Source organism: Octopus sinensis, unplaced genomic scaffold, assembly GCF_006345805.1.
Source record: "Octopus sinensis unplaced genomic scaffold, ASM634580v1 Contig13942, whole genome shotgun sequence".
Lineage (NCBI taxonomy): Eukaryota > Metazoa > Mollusca > Cephalopoda > Octopoda > Octopodidae > Octopus > Octopus sinensis.
In genome coordinates this window covers 1-15,000 of record NW_021833065.1, presented here as the reverse complement: position 1 = coordinate 15,000, position 15,000 = coordinate 1, and the positions used below count along the sequence as shown (strand labels likewise).

The window sequence follows — 15,000 nt, the reverse complement described above, 5'->3', positions numbered from 1 at the left end:
AGCTTCTTTCAGTTTTTCTCTACCAAATCCCCTCACAAGATTTTGGTCAGCTCAGAGCCATAGCAGAAGATATTTGCCCAGGTAGCAAGCAGTGGGACTGAACCCAGAACCATGAGTTAGGAAGCAAACTTAACATAGCCATGCATGCCCTACATACAAACAAATACGTGCACATATACCTCCATATATATATGAGAGAGATAGATAGAGAGAGCTATATACACCCAGAGGCTTTTTTTAACTAACCTAATCACCAAAACTCAGATTTTCAGAAGCTACTAGAATAATCCCTTGACTATTGCAGGTTTTATGTCCCAAAAGCTCCCACAGAAATAATTAAAATCTAAAAACACATAAATACCTATCGGCTGTAGCAACCTGGATATACTGAGTGCATGATGGTGAGCCACAATATGGTGAGGTATGACTGTATACAGTATGTCACATAGTAACTTTTGATAACAGGAGTATCGAGTTTTGTGTCAGGAAATTCTTACATCTACTTTGTAATAGTGACTGAAATGAATCAATATGCTAAATAACTTTAGGGCAGTGAGCTGGCAGAATCATTACTGTGCTGGGCAAAATGCTTAGCCTAATTTCATGTCATTATGCTCTGTGTTCAACTTTACCTTTCATCCTTTTAAGGTTGATAAATAAGTACCAGCTGAGCACCAGGGTTGATTTAATCAACTTAGCATTTCCTTGAAATTGATGGTCTTGTGCCAAAATTTGAAACCAATATGCTAAATAACTTTAGAGTATACTACCCTGATTTGATTTTTATATGTGTGTGTGTGCAAATATACATATCTATTACACTTTATACGCACATTTTTGTCCTCTTTTTCAAATAATTATGACTAGCCATCTTTTCTTTCTTTCTAAATTATCCAAATTCCCCAGGTCATAAATCTTCTACTCCTAAATAAATATGAGTGTTGCCTGCTGGAGACAAAGTAGGGCAACTGTTGTGTTGATGACACTTATTGAATTTCTGATTACAAAATAGCATGTAAATGACTGAGTATTCCACAGATATGTGTACTGTTAATGTGATTCTTACACAGAATTATCGTAGCACATTATAACAAGCCTATATTTTCAACATCACCACCACCTCAATTTTAATATCCACTTTTCCTTACTTGCATAGGTGTGTGAGAGTTTAATTAAGGTAGAATTAACTATAGCCAGATGCCTTTCCTGTCACCAACCATTAAGTGTTTCCAAGGTGATACTTTCTCATGGCATGACACATTTTTACAAAATAGTGGAAATGAACGATATTCATTTACAACAATCATACAATATGAAGCCAAGAACATACAAATCTATTCACAAGGCTTTGGCTGGCCTGAGGTTACAGTAGAAGACAGTTACCCAAGTGGGATTGAACATGCATGCACCTACTACACATGCAGACAGAGTTACATATACACATTCACACACAAGTTTTGCACGGCAAATGACCAGAACCCCCTCAATTTTCTGCAAAACAAATTAAAGTTTGTTTTGCTCAAGTTATATGTATATATAAAATCACACACACATACAGAGAGAGAGAGAGAATAAAAAATAAAAGTATGCATTACTTTATTTGGACAACTACACATGAATAAACCTTAAAAGTAATGGAACTGGTGACATTTAAAATAATTTTTATACTAGATACCTTTATTTAAAAAAGAAAAAGTACTAGGTGAAAAGAAAAAGAAAATTTAGATTTTATTGTTGACTGACACAACTCACATTACGCCCCTTATTAATCTTCTAAGCTGTATAATCAATCAGAACCAAATAACATTCTAATTGAGTTTTTCATGATTAACCTACCTATTTCTTTAATCCACTTACACACTTCACATCTATTATAATCATAGTAATTTTCATTGGTCATATGCTTTTCACTATAAGTGTTTTTAACACTACTGGAAAAGTATCATAGAAAAGTGACCTTTTCAAAAGAGCACTGGATAGTTTCTTCAGAAAAAGACTAAATAAACCAAAATTTAAAAAGAATGTGTGTTCTTTTAGAAATAAAATTATCAGGAAGATATAACACTTGGCTTTTATAATATTTAACATTTACTTTTACCGCTGTAGTTTAAATAAGTCCATATAATCTTCATCCAGCTATCCATCTATTTACAATCTATTATTAGATTAATTTGTCGCCAGCTTATCTATGCTGTGTGTATTGGCCAACTCTGGGTGTGATTGGATGTCCCTGTGGTCAAGTGATTAATTTCCCCTGGCCACTGGAACCTAGAATTTGAGCTCAGAAGATATCACATGCTATCTTTTCTGATATCTAAAAATATCACCAGCCCACTAGCTATATGCTTCTTTATTAATCCCCCAAAAGACTAAAGGCAAAGTTGACCATGGCATAGCTTTAACTCAAAGCATAAAGAGATAGAATTTCTACATTCTTCTTTTTGCTCTAAACCCTTTTGATAATTAATGGTTGGGAACTATAATATTAAATGGCTCATGAAAAAAGTCTATAAATGCAAAATATAGTTACTATTTTCTGTCTTTGTAAAGAGAGTGCTCAAATATTTCAGTACTCTGTTACCACAAATACATATGGGAAGCCATAATCCAAATTTAATTCCAAGTTACCTCAGAACAAGTGAAACATTTTCATAAGCATATGGATATATATGAATTGAGAAGATGCTGCTCAGTAGCAGGAAATGAAGTGTAATATTGAGAGAGAGGGAGAGAGAGTGAGTTTCACACACTAATCAGTTGAGATCCCCACCTGCACAAATGAAGAAGTGTAGTCAATGTTGCCACTAACACATGATGCACAAAATTCAAGAGCATGACAAAACGATCTTTTTTTTTTATAACCTATCTATTTTACAAGATTTTTGGCTACAATTGATTGCCATTCTTAGTAAACTCTCTCCTGCTGAACCACATAGATTGGAAGTAGTGAATCGAAATATAGGCCACTCTGTTGAACAGAACAGACTCAAGATTGCATGGAAAAGCTACAATAAAGTGGTTCAATAAAGCTTTAATGAGCCAAATAATGATTATCTTCTTAAGCCAAACAACACTGTTTTATAATTGCTCCCTTGTCGAAAACAAACTTCTCTTTAAAGCTCTCAATTTTAACGTGAGTCAAGTCACGAAAGAAACATTCAATACCAATACCTCTTTGATGTCTTTATCTCAAAATACTAATATATTTTATTCTTTCTTCAACACATATATAACTTCATATTTTAGTATAAGCTAAAACAAAAACGCACCAGCATTCCTAAAATACACAACACAAAAGCCCATTAATAGTATACGAGCATAATCAAATACATAAATTTTCCTCAATTCTGCTTAATCAAAATTAGGTGCTAATATATATTAGCTTTTATACTACATTCCTAATGATTAACATTATTGGTGGATACTTTCTGAAATCAACTGACCAAACAGCAACAATCAAACATATGGAATAAAAGAAACCAATAATGAGGTAAACATTTAATACTGATATAGTTGATGTTTTAAAAGACAAAATATAGTTTTTAGTATTAGATTCAGTCTAAACCAAACTTTAAGAATCTGTCTAATGACTGAATGCTTCTTCATTAAAAAAAAATCTAAGAAATCTAAAATATTCAACACTTAGTGTTTAATTATCGTCTCAATTTTTAAAGTATTGATAGCAGTGATTGAAATAAAGGTGCTTTTGTGGACCCACTCACAATTACTAATAGCATGGATAAACAGATAATATTAATAATAATTATATATCTTCATCATCAACCTTACATTTGATTTTGTATACTGGTAAGAAATCTTTTTAGCATTTAATTCATCATGTACTTCACGATGCATTCAACATTTATTTCAATATTTGGAATTCAATTGTGATAGCAAAATTTTCAATTTCATCTCTTATGAGAAAGAGCAAGAATTCCTCTTCACTCATTTATCTAACATTGGGAGGAGGGATCTTGTTGCTTTACTAGAACAAATGAGAGAGAGGGAGGAGAGGCAGTGAGAGGTGACCCCATATTCATCATAGCAGATATGTGGCATTTATTGTGTCAATCACAGAATGTTAAACGCCAAGATATTTTAAATTTATACCTGGAAATCATTGAGCTGATTAATAAATTACATACAACCTACTTAATCGATAAAAATAAAGCGATCTATTTTTTGAGGTTAATTAGATGAATTTGACATATTCCACGTCTTAAACATCGAGTGTAGTAACTTGAAGCTTGCATTTAATATTTCGTAAAAACGCCTTAGATATTTTTTTATGTGGTCAAGGAAATGAAAAATCTAAAACGAAGTAAACGTTATTGCATAATACCTCGCTACAAAACACTACATCGACATAATTTTATTTTCAGAAACGAAAATTATTTAGATTTTTAAAAATTAAAATTAATGTAACAAATATCAAAATTAAATCAAGAAAAACCAAAATTATATCATTTGTAGAAGCAACAGTACATACAGAAAAGGAAAAGAAAAAAAATCAATGAAGCTATCTTTAGATATCGTTTTTATCTAAATGGGAAGTTATCTAAGAGAACTTAATTCGAAGTCGTGAATTCTTTAGTAACTCAGCCAATGCCATAAAGCTCTCTCCATTGGTGCTTAAAACTCCATTGCTTTCTAAGCGTTGAACGTTGATTGGAAATTGATTTAAATATACAAACAAGGAATTAAAATGATAAAGATCAGATGTGTGAAAAGCAGTTTCCTAATCAGACAAAAAGGCGCGGGATTAAATTTTATTATCAATCTATTTTAACAGCAAGAATTTATGACGAGTTTACAAATAAATATCTTTATGAAACGGTAACAGACAGGAAGTCATCAAAATGATGTAGCTACATCCTGTGTATGAGAAAGTCACTGAAAAATAGCTATCTAAATAATTGAAATGAGAGCATAGCTAAATGAAGAAATCAAGTTTAATTTTCGTATGTACATATTAAAAGCACAAAGTCACAGCTAAAATAGTTAAAATTTTTTTTGCTTTCCAACTATATGAACCAATGTGTATTATATATATATATAATTTACAATGATCTATCTTCCTTTTAAATCTAAATTCAATAAATTTAACCCACAGATATGTATGTTTGCAAATTCATAAAAGGAAGGCAAGTTCGGAAAATGTGCAATCCAATGAAATGCAACGAGGTTCCTGTTGAGTGTGGGTGTGTGCGTGTGACACACAGAGAGAAAAATGACTGATTGAAATATTCAAAATATTGAATTGCCATTTTATGTAAGAAATTATAGAACATTCTAGGTAATAAACTTGTTAGCTGAAAGATATTAGAGGGGGGGGGGGGGGAGAAAAAACCCCACGAATTCTAAGGAAAATTTAGCAAAGGGAAGTAAGAAGAATATTTTACGACGATGCTAAAAGATCAACTCCCATTAATGCTCCATCTCTACAGGCCAGAGTCATAGAAGTATCGATTAAATATACCATCATCAGAACAATTTAATGAGATACCATGTTTATTGTAGTAAATAAGCAATGTATTTCACTGAATATATCTACATCAAACTTTCAAACTGAAAGCCGATATCTTAAAGAAAGCCTTTTTGTTGTAAATCAGACGCTTTCTGAAAAGAAATTTGATGTTTACGATATACTATTTAGACAAATAAAATCCAGCTCTGTCAAAGGATATTCATATAAACTATCCCCAGTACAAATAAATAAAGGTGCATATATATATATATATATATATATATATATAAAACTTTTAAAGAGAAATAATGTACTGAAACAGAGATGGAGGAGAAATAATTTTTCCATTTAGTCAGCAATGGTTTTATTTTGAATTCAAAACGTAACATTTAAAAAATAAATTAAACCTCTATTAAGTGAAAAAGAAATAGCCTACAGATAACATTTCCTAAAAAAAGATTAGTTTACAAATGTAACTAGTAAAATATTTAAACTAAGGCATTGATTTCAAACAATATTGTTAAAAATACCAAGAATAGTTTAAAGCAATAAAACCTTAAGAAATACAATATCAAATTTTGTTACACCGAAACTATATCCATTGACTACAGGAAAAATATATATTCCAAAGAGGAAAAAAAAGTATCGTACAAGATATTAAAACAACTATGTGGTTAGCCTTGCTGGTTTTGAGAACCAGAAGGGGCAAAATCGATGATCGCAATACTAGCAATTTCGTGTCAATATGAACACACTAGTGGACAAACGATAGTATCGATTCAAAAGTGTAGCTGACATTTTCTAGTCACATTTGTTATATCGTCATCTTTGTAAACCATTGATTGAATTATATGTTTTATCAACGGAAACGTCAAAGTTTATTTTTAAGTGGAATAAAAGAAAAAAAAGGTGTATCAGAAATAAGCCTTTGCTGATATATTTCAATTTAGCATTCAGAGATTTATTATTATTTTTATATATGTGTGTTTTATATATATATAAAACATTCACATGTCTAGAAACTAAATTGAATATGAAGGAATAAAAAAATTTCCTCGAAACTGTATTTCTTTAACATAAAGATTAGATCACATATCCATTCACACGCGAACAATTAAAAATTGCCGTCATGTTTGTTGAACGCCACAAGAGAAGACAACGCAAGTAAAAAATGAAAATCAGGTCATTTTGAATTGATTAAGGTCATAACATAATTTAGTGATTTATATCAGCTTTCATTTATTTACATTTCAGCTCAAATAAAAATCTTTGAAAATTCATCAAGCTTCAGAATAATTATGAAATTAATGAACTAGAATCTCACATTATGTGTTTTTAATTAAACAGAAACAAAGCACAACCAACACCGAACCTTTTATTATTATTTTTTTTTTTGCATAATTTCTTAAAGTATAAAACGAAACGTTCAATTAATACATTTACACGTGCAATTTAGATCATCTAAATAATATAAACAAAGCAAAAACAATTTATATTTTTAAACGAAATAAACAACTGAAAGTATTCGTTTGAAAAGAAATTTTTACAGGAATATTTTCAAAGTAGCAGATTAGCAAGGGAACTAATATGGCTGTTTAGTGAGACACGTTCGACTGGCACTATCAACACAAACAGGCTACTACTTAAAATGAAGAAATATTCGGAATTTTCTTGTATTACATAGAAAATTAACAGAGAAAAAAATAGAATTCTATCCAAAATGCAATATCACATTTGAGCGATACGTTAAGATAAAACAAATATCTCATGGTAAATATTTTATTCAATCGGGGAGTTACAAATACACTCACGCACACACATAATGTATGTAAATAGAGGAAGAAATCTATATAAGCAGTATCAGGACAGAAACATATTTGTAAAAAGATTCCAAAAACTGAAAATTTCTAAATGAATCCGAAATATGTAACTCAATATTTATTACAACAGAATAATTGATCACACCCATTCACTTTATATATAAATATGATATCGATATATATATATATATGCATATACACACACGTATATATATATATATATATATATATATTATATAATGTATACATAGTACACACACATATATATATATTTATATATATATATATATACATACACACACAAACACATACGTTCGTCAATATTTACAGATGGATTGCGTAGGTACTTACTCGTTCTACTTATGGTGACGATATTCCAGCGTTAAAAAAAAGTTTTCTTAATGAAGAAATGTATCGATACGATGTAATAAACGATAATGAAAAATCAGAGAATAACTTTCTCCAATCACAATAGTGAAAGTAACAAAAGATCCGTTCTGTATGTTTATTTACACTGTCTGCAAGTAATTTCATGCAAAAATAGTTGGTTCAAGAAATCCGTCTAAATTGGAGAATTTTTCCTTTCTGTGTTAATAAGTAAAGTTTCCTCAAAGCAACGTTGTCCATACTACCCTTCATCCCAGCTACCCTGGAATTTCTGACGTTCTAAATGTCAATAACAACGTACAATGTTTACTACAATCCAAAACGGATGATTACTGAACTCAAATCGGCATAATGGCTGCCATTATAAATGTGTGTTCTACGGGGTCCTATTATTGTGTACCAGAGGGTCCCCACAGTTTTGCATGACGTCATTAAAATAAGTTATTAAATTAACAAATGATATACAATATTTTCTAAAAATATTGTTAAAATTTTGCTTCAATAAATTAAATGGAAATATTAGTATATGAATTTTAAAATAAAAGATAAAAGGTTTTTATCATTGATGTCGTCTGCTTGAATAAAGCGCATGCGCTAAAGGTATGGCCATTGTCAGTCTGGTTTCGAACCTGATTGTCAGCCAGTTGTGAGTCAAAGACTAGTATATCAGCACCACTTTAGAGCGAGGGTATTCAGCTCGGGAAAAGTGAATACCTAATATGCTTGATCCATCATCCAGTGAAGAAGAATCAGAAAATGAGACTATCGAAGATGAGAATTCTGATGTTCTTAGTGTACCTAGTGCTGAACGGAGTTTATCAGCAAGCGGGGATAACCTGAGTGTGCAGAGTAGTCGACCTAATACCAGTCAAGCAAGGCCATCTAGCCCTAGTCCATCACTAATAAGTGAAAGGGAAAAAAGTGAAGATGCTGATAAAAATGATGCAAAATCCGAAGAAGAAAGGAAAAGGCGATTGCAGCTTTATGTCTTTGTCATGCGGTGTATTGCTTACCCGTTTAATGCCAAGCAGCCGACAGATATGGCCAGGCGACAAACCAAAATCACTAAACAACAGCTGCAGACTATCAAGGATAGATTCAGCGCCTTTTTGAACGGAGAAACTAATATAGTGGCTGACGAAGCCTTCACGAATGCTGTACAAAGTTATTATGAAGTATTCGTTAAAAGTGATCGTGTGTTAGCAATGGTCAAAAGCGGAGGGTCATCTGCTAACGATTTCAGAGAGGTTTTTAAGAATAATATAGAAAAACGGGTGAGGAGTTTACCGGAGATAGATGGTCTCAGTAAAGAAACTGTTCTTAGTTCCTGGATGACCAAATATGATGCGATATTTCGAGGTGAAGAAGATCCTCGAAAACATCCCCAGAGAGGGACCACTGCTGCTTCGGAACTGATTCTTAGCAAAGAGCAACTTTATGATATGTTCCAGAATATATTAACTGTTAAGAAATACGAGCATCAAATATTATACAATGCATGTCAGGTGAGTAAATTTCTTTCTGGTATAGAAACCATAAACACTATTTTTCCATTGTTTATTTTTCTATCAAGTGATTTCTTTAGTTCACCTGACATTTTCAGATAAAATTCTTTTTTTTTTTTCATAGCCAGATCAGGTTTTAGTTTACACGCTCTTCCTCACTCCATCGCTTTCTATCTATTCTTCTTGTACATGTTCAGTATTCTTAGGGGATCCAGTTGTTGAATAATAATGATATTCAATGAGTTGTTTCTGACTTGAATTAATATTAACTTGATTCAATAAATATAAAGTGTCGAAAGTAAAATCTCGAAATTATTTTCCTTTTATGATAATTCAGCTTCTATGTCATAACCTAAAAGATATTTTGCATTTATCGAATGTATATTAATTCAAGTGAAAAACAACTCATTTAATATCGCCAATACCTCTATTGCACAACTAGTGGATCCCCTAAAATCAATAAAGATAAACAGGAGTAATAGGTAGGAAGAGATAGAGAAAGCTTTGGATCATCGATTACTTGGCAGCAATTGCTCTCGATTTTTAAGTTTTATTAAGAAATGTAGGCAGTATTTGTATTTTTAATATTTTCATTTATTGATGAATAAAAAAAATTGTTTAGATCAAATGTATAATCAAATTGTTTTATTTATTAGAAAAATGAATGAGTTCCTAGTAGTCTTTGATCGTGTTCTACTTGATGAATACACTGTAATTGCACTTGTGTTTATAGCGTAGTATTTCACACGTATTTAAGTTGATAACATTCTCGAGACGACAGAGATTCAAATCCGCATGAAAACCCATCTAATTTCGCGATGATTTACAAAGAATGAGATTTTTTTTCTCTTAAGTCCTTGGGGGTTACAAAGATTTAGAAGTTGTGGCAGTTATTTGTTTCCGAACGATATTAGATACTCTGAATATCATTATTGACAGTTGCTTCCTTTTAGTATTTTTTTTATTTACCTTATGATGCTGCATTTCTAGCGATGAAATAACCTGTATAGTTGAATAATATCATTTACATAACACCCTCATTCTGATATTCCTAATCATTTTTTAAAGGTCATTTTGTATTGAACAAATTGTAATACTTAGGTGTCAGTTGATTTCTTCGGTATCACATTATCGATTGACCCAATGAATTGTCATATCTGCCTATTATTAACAATACTGAGTATTAAAAAAAAAATCTTGAAACCTCCGCATTGAAATAATAATTTCTTAATCTTCTGATTATGATGTTGGTACTCATTAGACTTTACTCTATTTAAGGGAGCTAATCACCGATTATCTCTGTCTTTTTCCCTCTCCTTCTCCCTCTCAATACATACATACATACGTGTGTGTAAAAACGCACGCACGCAATTTATTTTTAATACATACACACTTGTAGTAATAGGTCTTCTTGATTCGATCCCTTTTACTCTGCCTTTTCATATCTTTGTAAAATACGAATATTCAGCGCAACATAGCAAATATCGACCAAAATTGCGGTTAGCTGCTGCTTTTCCTTACATAAAATTTGATTTCTGTTATTGATTTAGATGCTATGAAATCACTCGTCTTGAATGTTGATAGTAGGAGCATTAACCTCGATTTTGACGAAGTGTACTTAGGATATAAGGCAGAAAAGATTTTTGTATAAAGAGCTTAAATGTGTAAACGTAATTATTTATTTATACTAAGTAGAAGCCTAACGTACAAATTTTGACCACTATTGATGTTATCTGAAAAAATTAAATATTAAAATTAATGTATGCGAACGCCAACAACCAGTATGATCTTTTATTAGTAAAATATTCACATAGATTATGCTTCTGGAATATATAATGAAATATTTTCAATTCATTAAATCATGTTTATGAAGATTATTCACATTGTTTTTTGTTTTTTTTTTTAACATTTTGTAATTTTATGAAGGTTTCAAAACTGATATTTGTTGCATACACAAGGACTGTAAAATTTTGGCTGATTTTAATTTTTATAAATTTATATAGATAAGTAGTGATTGATAATTTGCATATATGGGCATATATGTATATGCATATTCGAGACTATATTAGTGCTAATAGACAAATAAACCGATTCCTTGTTGCGGATATTGGTTACATAAAGATATGGTTTGTGATCTCACAAGGGATACTGAAAGTAAATGTACATTAATTCTATATGATTTTTAAAAGTAAATGTACATTTGTTTCAAAATGTATCTAAATTATTTTCAGACTAAAATATATAGAGGTCTTTGGTTAAAACTCCTTAATCTTTTTAATTCTGATCACCAATATTTATACACCCACCCTGTACAGTTGTCATTCTACTCAAAACCATATTCAATGGGTTCAAGGATAATTAGGAAATGTGAAAATTTTCAGATTAACTGGTTTCCTAGTCTTGATTATGAACCGGTGTCCCTGCAGAATTTGGATAACTTCCAGTCATTTCTGTGCAAAGCAAGAATTATTAAGTACATAACCAGAATTGAAATTGAATGCTACCAAACAGCCCCCCACCCAATTGTGTTTTAAAAGAATCTTATAATTAAAAATGCAATTATGATTTATATAAAGATTATTTAACATTGTTTAAGTTTTATAGGCATCAACTTAACTTTCTGTATGAATTTCAAATGTTTAGGCCAAGATGAGCATTTCGCAAATCAGTATGACATGTATCATCATGTTTGTTATGACAGAGGATCTGTTTGAGAGGATAGATTATCTGTATTTTGTGTAGATTCTTTTGAAGTAAGAAATGGAAAGTATAAACGAGATTCATGTGACTGATGTAATGTTTGAAAAATTGGTGATTATTAGGTATACAGAAAATGGAGTTTCAGAGTGATGCAGTTTTGGGAATAAAATATTTTTTTTTAAATGTTAAAAGGAAAATAGCAAAGGTGGTTCAACATAGCCTTGTGGAAGACAAGTAGCAGAACACTTAACAACCAATGCTTAATATTTGTGCATGACAGTTTAAAATTTGATTACCATAGAAGATGTGGTCATACTGAATTTAGAACTCAGTTTTTCTTTGCTATCAAAGATATAGCTTATGTACAGAAATGTTTTGATATTTTAGCATGAAGATAAATAATTTAATGTAAAGTTTCCTAAGTGACCTGATTCTCTCATCAAGTAGCTTTTAGAGGTCATTATCTCAGTAATTCTGGAGATACAAGGTCAGAGTAATTACAGAAGAATCTGCTATAAAATATCAGTCAATAAAGGCAGTTTTTCAAAATATCACTGTCATCATCATTACAAAGAGAAAAGTTCTTTGGGCTTTAGGGGCTTCTTCTCTAACAGATTTCTTTGTTGCTGTTTCACCATGGCTAAAGAAAAATTTACTAGTAATGTCAGCAAGACTTCAAATGAATAGCCAATAAGAGTCTTGAAATTAAAAACTGTTGATGAAACAGACTTAAGTTGCTGATAAAAGTATTGTCAGCATCTTCCAATTAGTGAAGGTAGAAATTTCAAAAAGAATTAACATATATAAAGATCAATCAGGATTCACAACCAAAATATCAAATAGAAGTTGTTCAAAATAGTATTGAATGCATAAAATGGTAAGTACATATTGTCAGAGAATTCAAAGTTCTACCCAGGTGTGTGTGTGTATAGATGTGGCTGTGTGATTAAGAATGTTGTGTTTAAAATATACTTCTAGGTCCAATCCCACTTTGTGACATCTTGAAGAAGTATCCTCTACTATAGTTTCAGGGCCAACAAAGACCTTCTGAGTGGAACTGGTTTATAGAAATTGAAAGAAAACATATCTATCGTGTGCTAGTGTGTGTGTGTGCATTTATGCATATATGTGTATGTACACACACACACAGAGTTCAAAGATCCAAAAATAGGTAGAATCAACAAAAAAAGTAGTCCATCCAGTGGGAGATAAATATCAATTTAATACACATACTGAAAGAGTTACTAATAGTTTCATGCATTTACTCGTTTCAGCCATGTGGCTGTGGTCATGCTGGAGAACCACCATTTTAGGATACTTGCCCTGTATCATCATGCAATCTTTATGTGTCAGATATATTTTAAAAACTAGGATGATGCAAAAGATGGAAAGAGAAGTGAAAGCCAAATATCAAGATACCCCTCCTCCTTGATTGCAGAAACCACAATTAATGCAGCTAGAGTAGAACAAAATAACAAGACAGCAACTCCACTTGTAGTGTCCTTCAGTTCAACAAAAGAAACCTGTCCGTATGTTTGCACCTGCTAAAAATTTAAAATATTGAATTAAGCAGTGTTGGAATTTTTGGGTCTAAGAAGAATATGAGGTCATTCTGCTATGCATAAATTGCAGTTCTTACGTCCATTAATTTATGGTTTGGATCTCTCCATGATTCTCCACTTAATTGTATGTGGTGTGGAGTTGGTCATCAAATTCCACACAGAGCTAGCTAACTTAGCTGCATTATTTTGTCTATGTGGTGGAAAGAAGATAGGTAGTTTGCATAATATTTTTTGAGATTGCCTTTGCATGACCCAATGTAATTCTTTTCAATAAAGTTATCTTGAAACATTGCTGTTACTTCTGCTTTGTATACGACAGAGTTTATAATACACACCTAGTCAAGTGCACAAGCTTCAGAGTTTCAACAGTTACAATTGAGAGTGACCTCTTGGGGATTTTTATGAATTATAATGTTCTTTGTATTTGGGCAGAAACTGTATGAAATGTCAATTGAGCATCTGTTAAAAATCATCTAGTATTTGTGATTTATTGGGAAATGCTTATCTAACAGATACAGGAATGTTTTGTCTGTTAGAGTGAAAGGAAGAGTTAACCAAATTATTTTCCAAGATCTATTTTTAGATCTATATTTATGTTTCATATTTTTACTTGAAGGGTTCTAATATAGCTTATCTGTGAAGCCACTATTAGCTAGGGTATTGATATAGTAGGGGGCTGCCTTATCAAATATTTCTTTAGAGGAAGAGAGATTTCATAGCTTATTATTTATGTTAGCTATGAGGTTTTTCAACATTCTAGTAATGTGACAAGACTATGTATGTATGTATATATATGTATATGTATGTATATGTATGTATATGTATGTATATATATGTATATGTATGTATATATATGTATATGTATGTATATATATGTATGTATATGTATATATATATATGTATGTATATGTATATATATATATGTATGTATATGTATATATATATATGTATGTATATGTATATATATATATGTATGTATATGTATGTATGTATATGTATATATATATATGTATGTATATGTATGTATATATATGTATGTATATGTATATATATGTATATGTATGGAAAACTGGGAGAATGTATATGTATGGAAAACTGGGAGAATGGCTTAATTACTTTCTGAAAGATAGAAGTCAGGTGGTAGTAGCCAATGGGGCCACTTCCATTAACACGCAAATAGTGAGCAGTGTTCCGCAGGGCACTGTTTTGGGACCACTACTATTCATAATGGCCCTCTCAGACATGCCCTCAGCCACGTAGAGAGCGACGATCACAAGTTATGCAGATGATACAAAAGTTTCACAGGCAATACAGAACCCTGAGGACACTAAACGCCTGCAATGTGAGCTGGACAAAATATACAAGTGGGCTGAAAAGAATAGCATGCAGTTCAATGCTGAAAAGTTCCAAGCTTTATGCTATCAGCATGCAAAACTAAATGCAATACCCAACGAATACACTGGACCCGGAGGAATTGCAATCCCAGAGGCACAATCAGTGCGTGACCTGGGTATTTACATGAGTGATGACGCAACCTTTCGGGTACATGTTGCTAAATT

The 15,000-nt window shown here is 31.5% G+C and overlaps 2 protein-coding genes across 5 annotated transcripts in view; one reads left to right on the top strand and one right to left on the bottom strand.

Moving 5' to 3' along the window:
• Positions 1-8,071, bottom strand: part of LOC115229957 — a 70,571-nt gene extending 62,500 nt beyond the window's left edge. For all 4 annotated transcript variants that reach the window (XM_036499411.1, XM_036499412.1, XM_036499413.1 and 1 more), the window contains exon 1: positions 7,639-8,071. The gene's annotated coding sequence lies outside the window, so the exon portion shown is untranslated. The remainder of the gene's footprint in view (positions 1-7,638) is intronic.
• A 322-nt stretch (positions 8,072-8,393) lies between these two features.
• On the top strand, positions 8,394-9,179 carry LOC115229960 (calcium-dependent secretion activator 1; the record flags this gene model as incomplete). The annotated part of the gene is made up of 1 exon (XM_029800220.1): positions 8,394-9,179. A coding segment is annotated over exon 1 (786 nt), but the record flags the coding sequence as incomplete, so codon positions are not given.
• Between the last annotated feature and the right edge of the window lie 5,821 nt (positions 9,180-15,000).